This window comes from Electrona antarctica, assembly GCF_951216825.1.
Source record: "Electrona antarctica genome assembly, chromosome: 11".
NCBI lineage: Eukaryota > Metazoa > Chordata > Actinopteri > Myctophiformes > Myctophidae > Electrona > Electrona antarctica.
In genome coordinates, this window is record NC_136792.1 from 47,875,367 (window position 1) to 47,888,861 (window position 13,495).

A 13,495-nucleotide genomic window follows, 5' to 3' on the forward strand; every position below is an offset into this window, starting at 1 on the left:
TCCCACTCCCATGACAAGTGCACTGCACACCGTAGGCGAGCAAGTGCTCTTCAAGTGGCAACAGGTATACCTTTACAGGTTAAAAAGGTGCCGTTAAATACCTGCACCTGCCGCTTGTCAGTTGTCACTGACAAGAGTATGTGCTTCAAATGCTGATTTGTCTGTTGGGGAAAGGTATGAGAAACTAAGTGAAATGGCCGCGGTACATCCTACTACTATCTATAGATAGATGTACATTATTTTATCTGTCTGACTTTCACTTCCATAATATGAAAATGTCAGAATCGATAAAAATACACACCACTACCACTAAATGTGACTATTATTTCCATGATATATTCGGTTATACAGTATTTGATAATGTATTGATAATGTATTGATAATGTATTGATAATGCTAAATATGTAAATCAGGGTTCTTCTAATATTACAGTAATGTCAATCTGAGAACCCATCGTCAAAAAATAAAAGGAAAAACAGCACCCTCTTTTCCATTGAGTCTGTTTTGAGAGACTACTGTAATGTAGGTCAGCTCCACATGCTTTTCCATCTTCTACCACAGGGAGGCGTTGTTCAATAGACTTCACTTTAAATCTATCACAAAGGCTGTCTACTTATAAACCAATGACCTCAGTTGTTTTGATTCAAAACATCAGCTCAGAGATGCTCTCTGTGGTGTGGAGGGTGTGTGTGTGTGTGTGTGTGTGTGTGTGTGTGTGTGTGTGTGTGTGTGTGTGTGTGTGTGTGTGTGTGTGTGTGTGTGTGTGTGTGTGTGTGTGTGTGTTCGAGACATGGGAGCATTGGGAAACACACCCTAAGCTCAGTAAGCTGTCCTCGAATGGTACGAGGTTTTACAGCCCACTGGATCCATTCCATTGAATAAGGGTTCACTTCAACTGAAACTGATCAACAATAATGTCTACTCTCATCTCTGGCCATCCAGAAATACAGTACCAAAAGCTAACAATCTTAATATGTTGCAAAACGATCAAAAGGGTCATCATGTCAGATTGTGTTCATCATCAGTGGTATATTTACTTCGGAGAAGTAACCTCCAGAGAATTCTTTAAAGTTGAACTGACTTATGAATGCAAACTTCAAGCAGGCAGGAAAACAAGACAGACAGACAGACAGACAGACAGACAGACAGACAGACAGACAGACTGAGAGACAGACAGACAGACAGACAGACAGACAGACAGACAGACAGACAGACAGACAGACAGACAGACAGACAGACAGACAGACAGACAGACAGACAGACAGACAGACAGACAGACAGACAGACAGACAATGACACTGATGGATTGAGTACAAAAAAAGACAGTGCTTTCTTGGGTGTTTAAGCCTATTAGCAGACCTTGTATTAAACTGTACTTTCCTATGCCCGTCTTTGCAAAGTAACTGCTAATAAAGTATTCAATCACTCATTTATTATTAGTTGACACAATACAAGACAGGCACAGAGCAAGCAGGAAAAGCCCGGGATGCAGCAACGGCTCCCCCTGGCTGTAAAAGTGTGAACAGGTAGCAGAGATTGTGAGCCTCTTGCTGATGTTTGTCAGATTGTGGGAGGGGTAAAGATGTGAGGTGGTTGGCATCTTTATGGAGTTCATCATACTGTAACAATGTGAGTTATGTCTGAGCGTTTATACATTACAACTTAAACCAAATGACTACCTGTGGGTCAGGGGTTTTCAACTGATTGTGAAAAAGGGACCACCACCCTGACATGGAATCAACCTGGGGACCACTGTTGTGTTGGGTTGGGCTAAGCTTAGTGCCTTTGTAACACTTGCTATGGATCCCATGTGTATACATCCCACTGTTTCTCAAACAATGGTCCATTGAATTCTAACAATTTCCTAATATTGACTCAATCCAGTGCACTTCTCCCTCTTGAGATTCTAACTCCCTTTTTCAGTTGAAATTCTTGACCTCCAACTTGTGGAAAGAACATTTTAAAAATCAACAAATCCTACATGAATGTTCAGGGACCACGTGCAATACATCTACGGACCACCAGTGGTCCACGGACCACCTGTTGAAAACCCCTGCTGTGGGTGAAAGAAGCCCAGACAAAGAAAACCTTGAACTTTTGTAATGGTCACTCACACTACATGTATGCCCATGTCTATCATTGAAACACAAACAAAAGATACTGTCAAAGAGAAGGATTTATGACTGCGTCACAGGAGCAATCAGTTTATTAATTAGGGATACCCTTATGGGTCCATTTGGTTTCATTTTACGCTCTCAAGAGTTATATTATTGTTAAACATCTGCATTACTCAATTTACAAGACGTTTACACAATTAGACAATGTAGAAGAACTGATATTTTGATCAACGCTTGCCTGTTATCTCTCCTAATGGTACTACATCAATACAGCATTACATGGAATTGTGGACACAATATTCTTTTTGGGTCTGAGAGGCTAAAGCTCATCAAATGGATGACGGTCCGTGGCTCAAATGTCAATTATACAACAGGTCGTTTCGAGGAAGCAATCTGATTGGTTGAAACAGCCTTCTAGCCGTGGTTCAAACGAGCACCACTCCACACCTAATAAAAACAAAGAATTCAGCTGCTCCGTTTTCCCAGACTGCGGAACTCTACTACGTCTCGTTCCTGACCGCATCACTGTTGTGGCAATAATCACGTTAAACCACACCCTCTCGTGTAAAATTGCTTAAATAAATAATGGTCCTTGATTATGAAAAAGGTTGAAAACCAACGATTCATTTATATAATTAAAAATTCCCTCGTTGTTTTACAAGATTTCTTTTCTCGTATCTGGATGTTGATTTCCCTGGCTGCCAGAGGGCGGTATACGAGATAGCCCTGATCTTTACCCTAAACCAGTGAAACCACTGACCCCAAATGACCCTTGTTAATGAATGATGACCTTTAATGACACAGATAACTCGCTAACCAACCTTGACGTCGTCACGGCCAAAAAGGCTGTTGTCTGGCCAACCAGACGGTTGGGGCACGTACCACCAAATGCCAGCGAGTCCCTGGTTCGATTCCTCGCCCGCCCGGACCAACAGCCGCATGTTATTCCTACTCTTGTCTCTCGCTCTCCCCCTCTGTGTTTCGCGTCTCTCTCTCCACTGTACAATAAAGGCTAAAAACATTGTTTGAAGAGAATTTACCACCATAGATGCAATAGATTGGTTTTGCAGGCATAACGCAATTTACTAATGTGTTGAAACTTTATTTGTCAGGGAATCACAGTGTCACCGAATTAGTTTAGTCTAAAGCTAATTTCCATGTCTTTAAATGCCCAAATACAAACATAGGCCTACATATATTATAGTTGACTAGTCAGTCAGTTCACATGTGGGTGTGATTGTAAGTTGGCTTGTCAGCCAACAACAATGCTAGGTAATGTTGACTTATTTGCATTCTGCTGTCCAGAGGTTTGTGTGAGATAAATTCCTACACAGCGTAAACGTACTGTGAATGACGGCACTACTAAATGAAACCCCAAAGGGAATGCTTTGTCAGAACAGCTAGAGGGTTGAGCACAGATTGGTCTTCCATGGAGCAAAGCAATTGAACCCCATTCCACGTTTTGTACCGAAACAGCACATCACGCGCATCGCACTCGGTTACCAGGAGTCAAATTATGAAGTCAAATTGAACTGAATGGAATATAAAACATGTATTAATACACCTGGTGGTGCGTCAGTCTAGTAGTAATGTAATTCTTTATATCAGTTTATTTGAATATTTAAACACAGTCTTTATTTATTTTTTTAACCCATTTTGGGGCGGGAACGCCTTTTGGTGTTTTAAGCATTCTGTTCTACTTTAGCTATTGAAAAATAGCAGATCTACAAGCTCATAGCGCGCCACCGAGTGGCGCGCTACGAGCTTGTAGGTCTGCTATTTTTTAAAAGTCGTGAAAATGTGGCGCAAATCTTTGAATATATATTTCAGAGCTAATATTTTTAACTAAAATATTGGCTTCTGGGGGGTCCCTGGAACTACTATTATTTTGAGATGGGGGTCCGTGGCCCAATAGAGATCATTCTGGGGGTCCTTCACATGAAAAAGGTTGAGCACCACTGACATAGAAACATGGGTTTTTCAGAAAAATTTTAGGATTTAGAAGCCTTTTTTTTTAATCGACCTCAGTCCAAAATGGGTTAAAGGATGCGAAAACCGACTTCCTCAGTGCCTACCGGCGTTTTTCCTGCCAGGAGGGATTATGTACCCGACTAACACAGAAAACAAGGCCTGTCGTTGTTCGCCTTTAACTTACCTGGAGATCTCATTCAGAAGGTGATTCAGCATTTTTCCACCAAGGTTAACATTACTGACATGTCACAGATATGTTGTTTTTTTCTCTCTCTCTCAAATAGTAGAGGTTTTAAAGGTGCACTGGTATGCTTAAGTCTGGCTTGTACTCAAAATTGATTTAAGAGATTCTAATGCTGAACATTCTCATATGGAAATGTCATTCTATATGTGTATGTGGTTTGGATTGGACACATCTGTCTCTGACCAAAATTATGGTCTTTCAAGTTTTTTTTGTTTACAGGACTTTGCTTAAATATAAGAACAAAAAAGCTAAATGTGAAAATGCTAACAATGGAAAACGTCTTTCCTGTGAGTGTCGCTTGGCGACAGGACCAGCGCCTGTCGTTCAGAGTGCTGTTGACAACATTGGACATGTCTCAGACTAAAAGGCAAGTAGAGTTTTTTGAAAGTAAACATGATGCCACCTTAAAGCTGACTCCACCTTCAGTCTTCTAAGCAGTATAAAGAAGCTAGAATCTGTTTCTCCCTCTCTCTCTCTCTCTCTCTTTCTCTCTCACTAAAAGCCTTATCCAGGACTTGGGGGCCAGCGAGATCCGATATCGCCTTCATCTTAAGAGGGTTGAGCCAGCCAGCACACAGAGGGGCTTCTATCTCACACTCACAGTGCCGGGGCAGACAAACAGTCTTGTCCGGCCCCAACTCCTCCAGGACCATCTTCGGCCTCATCATCATCCCGTTCCATCTCCCTCCGACCGGGCCGCTCTCCAGCCAGCCATGTACTCGGCGGGCTTGGAGATCCTGGGGATGATCCTGGCCGTGGCCGGCTGGCTCGGGGTGATGGTGGCCTGCGGCCTGCCCATGTGGCGCGTGGCCGCCTACATCGGCCAGAACATCGTCATCTCCCAGGTGATCTGGGAGGGCCTGTGGATGGACTGCTCGGTGCAGAGCACGGGCCAGATGCACTGCAAGGTGCACGACTCCATGCTGGGGCTGCCCGTGGAGCTGCAGGCGGCCCGCGCCCTGGTCGTGGTCTCCCTGGTGCTGTGCGTGCTGGGCATCGGCCTGGCCACGGCCGGCGCCAAGTGCACCAACTGCAGCGCGGACGTGAGCAGCAAGCCGCGGATCGTGCTGGCCGCCGGGGTGACCTTCGTGGCCGCCGGCCTGCTGCTGCTGATCGCCGTGTCCTGGACGGCCAACGCCATCGTCCTGGACTTCTACGACCCGCTGCTGGAGGAGACGGGGAAGAGGGAGTTTGGGAATTCGCTGTACTTTGGTTGGGCCGCTGCCTGCCTGCTCATCCTGGGGGGAGCGTTGCTCTGCTGCTCCTGCCCCCCCAGGCCGCCCAGGACAGCGGCGGCGGCGAGCGGGGGCGGCTCCGCGCCTCCTCCCAGGGTGGACTATTCGGCCGTCAAGAGTATGTCGGTCAACGGATACACCAGGAGAGACTATGTGTGAACATGTGACACAACATGATGGGGTCATGATGTGCATGGAAGTGATGCGGTAATCAGTGTTATCAAACTTATCTTCTGATTGGTCAGTGGTTGAATAAAGAATGACGTGGAGGTTACACCTGCTGCTCCGTGGGTTTGGACTGGAGATGTGTTTTTCTGTAGTGGCGTTTCTTTCTTTTTTTCTTCAGTGGTGTGAAGCAGTACTGGTGGGTCTAATTCTAGAGAACACATGTCTGTATTTGATTTGAAATCTGAATAGTTTTACTTAAGACATTTATTCCTTTATTGTGTGACATTTTGAAGTGAACTGACATTAAAATAATTTGTGATCGAAGCAAATTCTACAAGAAACCAAATAAAACCCTTCCGCAGTGTCTTTGATTGATGTGTGAAAGATATAGTTATACTACATCGTATTTAATGTAGAGTTTGTGCGTTTACTTTATTGACACAATGAAATACTAAACTAAAATTGATTAAGGGGTCAGATGAGAACAACGAGTTTAGCCTTCAACTGGTGTGAATCAGAAACTCAGCTTATGGTGATGCGAAATGCTAACTGCTGACTCAGTTGTGGACAATTTGGTCCATGTGGGAAGAATCAGTTGCTGTATGTAACATTATTTTTTAAACAAAAAAAGCCTGGGCACAGAGGCTACTGTAACATTTACATTGGTGACTAAATTTGACTGAGGGACTGCCATTGGATTTTTTTTTCATGTCATATGAAAGCAAATTGACATATTGGTTGTTCAGTTTGACCCACCAGTTTTGGAGATATGGCTTATAGAGTAATGTCTTGCAGAAAACAGCGAGTTGAGAAAACAGGCTTGAAAGGTTCACTTCTGTGGTCTCTAACATTACACCTAGCTACATGTTTAAGCATTTATTTCATATTTACATGTCGATTTCAGCTCTGACACTTATTTCAGACATGCTCTAGTATGTGAAGAGTCTGCCTGTGCTATAAACTCATTTTAAAAATTAAAAAAAGTCTTTCTCCTCTGGTGAAAAGCGATGGCAGTCTCTCAGTCAAATCTGGTCACAAATTTGGGTTGTTTGTTGGACTGCAACCCACACAAGTGAGTATCTTTTCATTTCATTACAAATAAGTGGCAGTAATGGTCAGCTCGTTTCACAGGAATACCTCCTGTTCTATTATGTCCTATTATGTCCTCTCCTGACTGAGTGAAACCGAGACACCGAGAAGACGATAAGGAATAAAGCTACTCCGAGCGGGGATACTAATAACAGAGACTACTAGCTACTTCCACAAAGGCCCCATTGATCCGTTCGCTTTTTTGCTACTATCATGTTGACATTCTTGCCCACAGACATTCAGTGGTGTGTTAACCCATTTTGACCTGAGATCAGATTCTAAAAATGTCTTCTACATCCTGACAGTTTTCTGAAAAAGCTATGTTTCTATGTCAGTCGTTCTTCGATTTTCAAAAATAGCAGACCTACAAGCTCGTAGCGCGCCACTCGGTGCCGCGCTATGAGCTTGTAGATCTGCTATTTTTCAATAGCTAAAGCATAACATAATGCTAACACCAAAAGGGGTTCCCGCCCCAAAATGGGTTTTAAAGTTCTTCTCGGTTTTGGGAATATGATGAAATCATAATGAAATAGAATTGGAAGTGTTCCAACGAGTTCAGTGCAGGGGAAAACAAAAACGCACAATACAATTAGTATTTAAGTAATCATAAAATAAAATACTTTTAATGTTTGAGCATGGCAGACAGAGATACAGCAACAGCAATTCCTCCAGTCCAAAGTTTAGGAGCTTGTGAAGTTTTGAACGTGATAGGCCTCTACACAGTGCAGGAAAGTAACCAAGTACACTTACTTAAGTACTGTACTTACTTTTAAGTACACATCTGAGGTAATTTGTACTTTAGTTGAGTATTTTCCAATACTTGTACTCCACTACATTTCAGAGGCAAATATTGTACTTTTACTCCACTGCAATTATTTTTAAACTTTAGTTACTTTGTAGATTTTGATTATTACAAAACATACATTAACCACTTCAGCCCTATAATACATTTCGGTCAATTGAAAATAGACGATCTACAAGCTCAGCTCAGATCTGCTATTTTCAAAATATTTTTTATATACATTTGAAAACTTGAAATGAGACATTCTGCACAATGAGCTCTCTATTTTTGGTACTTTAAGTACATTTTGATACCGATACTTTTACTCAAGTACATTTTCAATTCAGGACTTCTACTTGCAACAGAGTAGTTGCAGTATATATTGCAGTATTGATACTTTTGTTATCTCTTCAAATGGGGGTCCGCAGGCTAATCAGTGTCAATTTGGGGGTCCTTGACATGAAAAGGTTTGAGAAACCACTGCTGTACGTCATCTAGGCTTTCATACCGTTTGCTCCAATAGAGAATACAAGTCCTGACCCTTCCACCCTCCCTGTCCCAGGGGTTTTGTTGCTGAACCCCCCTCCCCGGGGGGGGGTGTCCTCTGTTATCTGTCCCAACAATAGTCACATTGAGCAATGAATACAAAGCAATATGTATTAGAGCACAAGCAGTGGTATGGATTTCAATATTACATAATTAGACATTCTTGGCCACCCCGATGTCTAGATCAAATAGATGTCAAAAATCCGGGCGAGTATATGTACAGTATGAGTATGTATGTACTGTAGTAGGCATGTAACGATTCAATCAACTCACGATACAAATCACAATACTATTTTTTTTTTTAATTGTTTAGGCTTGACGTCAAAATAAAAAAAACATTCGCTCTGAAAGAACATATTCAAAGATTTGTGCCGCATTTTTACGATTTTTCAAAAATAGCATACGTACAAGCTCATAGCGCGCCACTCGGTGGCGCGCTATGAGCTTGTAGATCTGCTATTTTGCAATATCTAAAGTATAACATAATGCTTAGTTAAAACACCAAAAGGGGTTCCCGCTCAGAATGGGTTAAAAAGTTAAATCATTGTATTGTGATAGTAATCATTGCTATAGAGTGTTTGTTCAGTAACAGAGGTCTCCCTGTCTCTCCAGCTCTTTAATACACAGAAAATACATTTTCAGGTAGGTGACAAAATGTCAGCCAATCAGGAGAGAGTAGCCATTTATCATCCACAAAGTGTTCCAGTTCCAGTTAATTTTCTCTGCTCATTTCTTTGCGTCACTTGTTTAATCTGCATCCTGACTGCGTTCTTTCTGCTGATTGGATCAAATTGGTATCACATGGAGGCTCCTGTTACTAACGCTCTTCCTCTATAGCAATGACTACTATCACAATATAGAGCTTTTTAACACTTTGATTGCTGGAAGATCTCAACAGGCCTATTTGGATGTTGCTGCCATTTAACATTGCACAAAGGCCTTGTTCGGGGGCCCACAGTAAAATGTTCTCTTATAGCGAGAATCACACGCCTACATCAAAAGAAAGCTGAACTTGTCCACTTCAATTAAAAAAATACATTTTGATTTTACCATGTTCCATTCTGGAGATATTGACCTTTTTGCAACACCTGCATTTGCCTGGAAGTGGTTATCTTGAACAGCGAGCAGAGTTATGGATGGTTTAAAGTCAGAGACATTGACAGGCAGATATAAAATTTAACCCAATAAATATCCTATACATCCTATACACCGAATGAAAGCCCTGAATGTGTACTTTTACGAGGAAAACAGTAAACATTGATCCCATCTACAGTTAGACAGTAATTGGTTATTGAATGCAGCTTGTGCCCACCAGATAACTTCAGAGAAGACATGGACGTGAACTCCTCAATATTCACAAAATAAGGCCTATAGCGACATATAAATACTATATACCGTATGAAACAGAAGACTCTCTGCTTTCATAAGGAAAAAAATTGTACTGTAATAATAAAAAAATCACACCCCTGTGAAGTGAGCAGTGCAACTCTACTTCTCTACTTATTCACTACAGCTCGCTATATACGGACTGAGACAGAAAGTCATGTAAAGCTTTTATTTACAGTTTGGTCTGTAAACTTCTACTGTAATAATAAAAATCACACCCCTGTGAAGTGAGCGGTCAAACTCTGTTCTCTACAGCTCGCTATATACGGACTGAGGCAGAAAGTCATGTAAACCTTTTATTTACAGTTTGGTCTGTAAACTTCTACTGTAATAATAAAAATCACACCCCTGTGAAGTGAGCGGTGCAACTGTTCTCTACCATTGCACCGCGCAACTGTAGAGAACAGTTGCACCGCTCACTTCACAGGGGTGTGATTTTTATTATTACAGTAGAAGTTTACAGACCAAACTGTAAATAAAAGGTTTACATGACTTTCTGTCTCAGTCCGTATATAGCGAGCTGTAGAGAACAGAGTTTGACCGCTCACTTCACAGGGGTGTGATTTTTATTATTACAGTAGAAGTTTACAGACCAAACTGTAAATAAAAGCTTTACATGACTTTCTGTCTCAGTCCGTATATAGCGAGCTGTAGTGAATAAGTAGAGAAGTAGAGTTGCACTGCTCACTTCACAGGGGTGTGATTTTTTTATTATTACAGTACAATTTTTTTCCTTATGAAAGCAGAGAGTCTTCTGTTTCATACGGTATATAGTATTTATATGTCGCTATAGGCCTTATTTTGTGAATATTGAGTTCGGGTCCATGTCTTCTCTGCAGTTATATCTGGTGGGCGCAATGTGCATCCACCCAGTATCCAATTTATGACAAACTGTACATGGGATCAATGTTTACTCTTTTCCTCGTAAAAGTACACATTCAGGGCTTTCATTCGATTTATAGGATGTATAGCATATTTATTGTGTTTATTGTTATATCTGCCTGTCAATGTCTGACTATAAACCTTCATAACTATGCTTTCTTTTTGATGATGATGATGATTGCCGCCTCGCCTAATCTATCTCACTGCTTTCATTGTTTTGATCGCAGTAACATTGGGGGGGGGGGGGGTCATGGGCACATTGGGCAGCAAAAGTCTTGATCCGTACGGCTATAAAAAGTCCCATTCCACCGTTCGGTTCAGAACTATAGTATAACGGTGAGACGCGTTGTCATCAGCTGATTTTGTTTTTCAAGCTAGTGTAGGGGAACATGCCTGGGCATGCTAGCCTGGCACGGCCAGACTCATAGCGAGGGTTCACTGATGTTTCCTCCGGGGAAGAATCTTCAGTGAATCCCCGCTATGAGGCTGGCCAAGCCAGGCTATGGGCATGCAGCTTGGGGGCGATGGAGGGAAAAAAAAGCGTCACCCGGCTGTGATGTCGACGAGAAGGAAAAAATGACTTCCACAGATGACAACACCACGGTTTAGGTCGCGGAAAAGTTCGTTATACATTACACCCGGGTCGATTACGTCCCCGACGCGTTCATTGCGGTCTTATCACTACAATTATAATGAATAAAAAAGCGTTACAATCACACGTCTGAGCGATCTCCGATTATGACGGCTCTGCATGGCGATACGTGATCCACCAACGGAACACTGTCTTGTCGTGGCGGCCCCTCGATACTGTGGTTAGTTCGTAGTATTGTAGGCTCGGGGATCGTTTGGTCGCTACAGTATGAAGAAGGAAACATGCATCTGTCCATGTGTGTTGCAGACGTTGCATTGCAATGCCGATCTGGTGCATATGTGTTCAGGCAGCGTTCCGTTCAGCGTTCGTCATTTTTTTTCCCGAGAGACAGAGGAGAGCATGTACCCCCTCGCAAGATCCTCCTCCTGGAGAAACAGGAGGGGAGGGGGGAATCAAATGTCCGAGGTGGAAAGCCTGGTGAGGCGAGGTTAGGTGAAATGTGATTCTTTTCAAACACAGACTAGATCGGCATGGGCGCAGCCATTACACTGGCTTCTACACGTAAAGCGGCCCGCCCTCCTGTTTTCAGGAGGGGAGGGGGGTTTTTTTTTTTTTTTTTTTTTCTGATCACGTGAGCTGGACTAAGCAGCAATGATAGGGCGATGGTTCTTCATTGTCCGGGTGGGTAAAAAGATGAATGAAAGTATGCTATAAAAAAGTGATTGAAACGTATTGATACGTGATCCGCACCCGACGTTTGATTAATTGATAACGTATTGATACGCGATCCGCGTTGGGAGTGTTAACACTTATTTTAACCCCCAAAAAAAGCACTTACCCGTGTGCCCAAGACGTCTGTGGACGTCCTGGGTATTACCCTGCGTGTTGAGCCTAAGACGTCTGTGGGCGTCTTGGCAAAAATAATAATAATTTAAAATATATATATATTTTTTTTTTTTTTTTTTTGGGGGGGGGTTTTATAAAAAAAAATATGTCAAAAAAATTAATGTAAAACGTGGGCACCCTGGGTTTTCTTTTTAAAGTGTTGTGTGGGCACACAATGTGTTAAATGAAAACTTCATCACCTCTACCATGATACGGAACAGTAGGCCTATGTGAGTTGTACTAATAAGAGACTAGGGAATAGGGAGAGGGATTAAGTGGGGACGTCTGAAGCTTAGTTTTTAGTGCCATTTCAATGTCACCTCCACCTAATTCCAGCCCACTTTGTCGACCAGACAGTGGCCTTGTGGTTAGAGTGCCCGCCCTGAAACTGGGAGGTCGGGGGTTCGATCCCTGGCCGGGGTCATACCAAAGACTGTAAAAATGGGACCCAATGCCTCCCTGCTTGGCACTCGGCATCAATGGGTTGGATTGGGCAACTAATGATTCCCGAGCGCTGCGCACGCTGCGGCTCACCGTTCCAAGAGATGGGTCGAATGCGGAGAACAAATTTCACAGCGGTAACGTGTGTGACTAATCGTTTGACTTTGCTAGGCTGGGATGGCTCGGGGTAGAAGATCGCGGGTTAAGCAATTAAAAACGGGATTAGTTTTTTAAATAGTCAAGTGTCCTCAATAGTAATACCCTCATACCTGACTAACTTATCCAAACATAAGTGACACCCACAGTCACAATACGAGAGGGAGTATAAACTATTTGGTACTACTCAAATATAGAACAAACCGCAAATTGTGATTGGCCAGGAATTGACAATTGAATACATAGGACCACAATGGAAACCAGTAGCAGGGCTTGTCTGACTGTATACCACGTTTACATTTTTGACTAATTAAAGTATTCAATCAATGAATCAATTTGAATTTTAGTGTGTTCAAATTGCATGACAGGGGGGGCACGGTGGCACAGTCAGTAGTGTTGTCGCCTCACAGCTAGAAGGTCCTGGGTTCGATTCCCGCGATGCTGTGGGTGCGTTTTCTCTCCTCCGTGTCATCAGTGCCCATACCCGAGGCGGGGTTGGCAAAAGGACCTTTCTGTGTGGAGTTTGCATGTTCTCCCCGGGAGAAGGAAGGAACTGGTCGGAATAACGTGTTCCTTCCACGCGCTACGTCCGGCCGGGGAAACTCCTCCCTGTCAGGTGAAAAGAAATAGCTTGGACTCCTCATGCACAGAAGGAAGCATGAGGTCAGTCCGCTGCCCTCTCAGGTTGGCAGAGGAGGTGTAGCGCCCATGATTACATTAGATAATTGACACTGGATGAAAAAATGGGTTGCAAAATCGTGGGATAAAAATCTATTACAAACAAAATTGCATGACAGGATCGAGACTTAAATAAAAAACATAACTTGATCTTCCCTAATATCCAATTAGTGATAGGGACTTCATCCATCCATCTTCAATCGCTTATCCGTAGTCGGGTCACAGGGGCAAAAGCTCCAACAGAGAGCTCCAGACTTCCCACTCCAGAGCAACATTAGTAACTTCCTCCTGGGGGATCCTGAGGCGTTCCAAGGCCAGTGAGGC

General features: G+C 42.8%; 2 protein-coding genes across 2 annotated transcripts in view; one reads left to right on the forward strand and one right to left on the reverse strand.

Annotated features, from left to right (window-relative positions):
- Positions 1-4,985, reverse strand: part of LOC306932181 (S-adenosyl-L-methionine-dependent tRNA 4-demethylwyosine synthase TYW1-like) — a gene marked incomplete at both ends in the record, with an annotated part of 40,174 nt that extends 35,189 nt beyond the window's left edge. The window contains one exon of the mRNA XM_079513879.1: positions 4,829-4,985. Coding sequence (XP_079370005.1) covers positions 4,829-4,985 — 157 coding nt within the window. The remainder of the gene's footprint in view (positions 1-4,828) is intronic.
- Positions 4,986-5,045: 60 nt separating this feature from the next.
- LOC306932716 (claudin-4) lies at positions 5,046-5,741 on the forward strand (the record flags this gene model as incomplete). The annotated part of the gene is made up of 1 exon (XM_079514621.1): positions 5,046-5,741. One exon carries the CDS (start codon positions 5,046-5,048, stop codon positions 5,724-5,726), a length of 681 nt encoding a protein of 226 aa, XP_079370747.1. The 3' UTR covers positions 5,727-5,741.
- Positions 5,742-13,495: the final 7,754 nt, after the last annotated feature.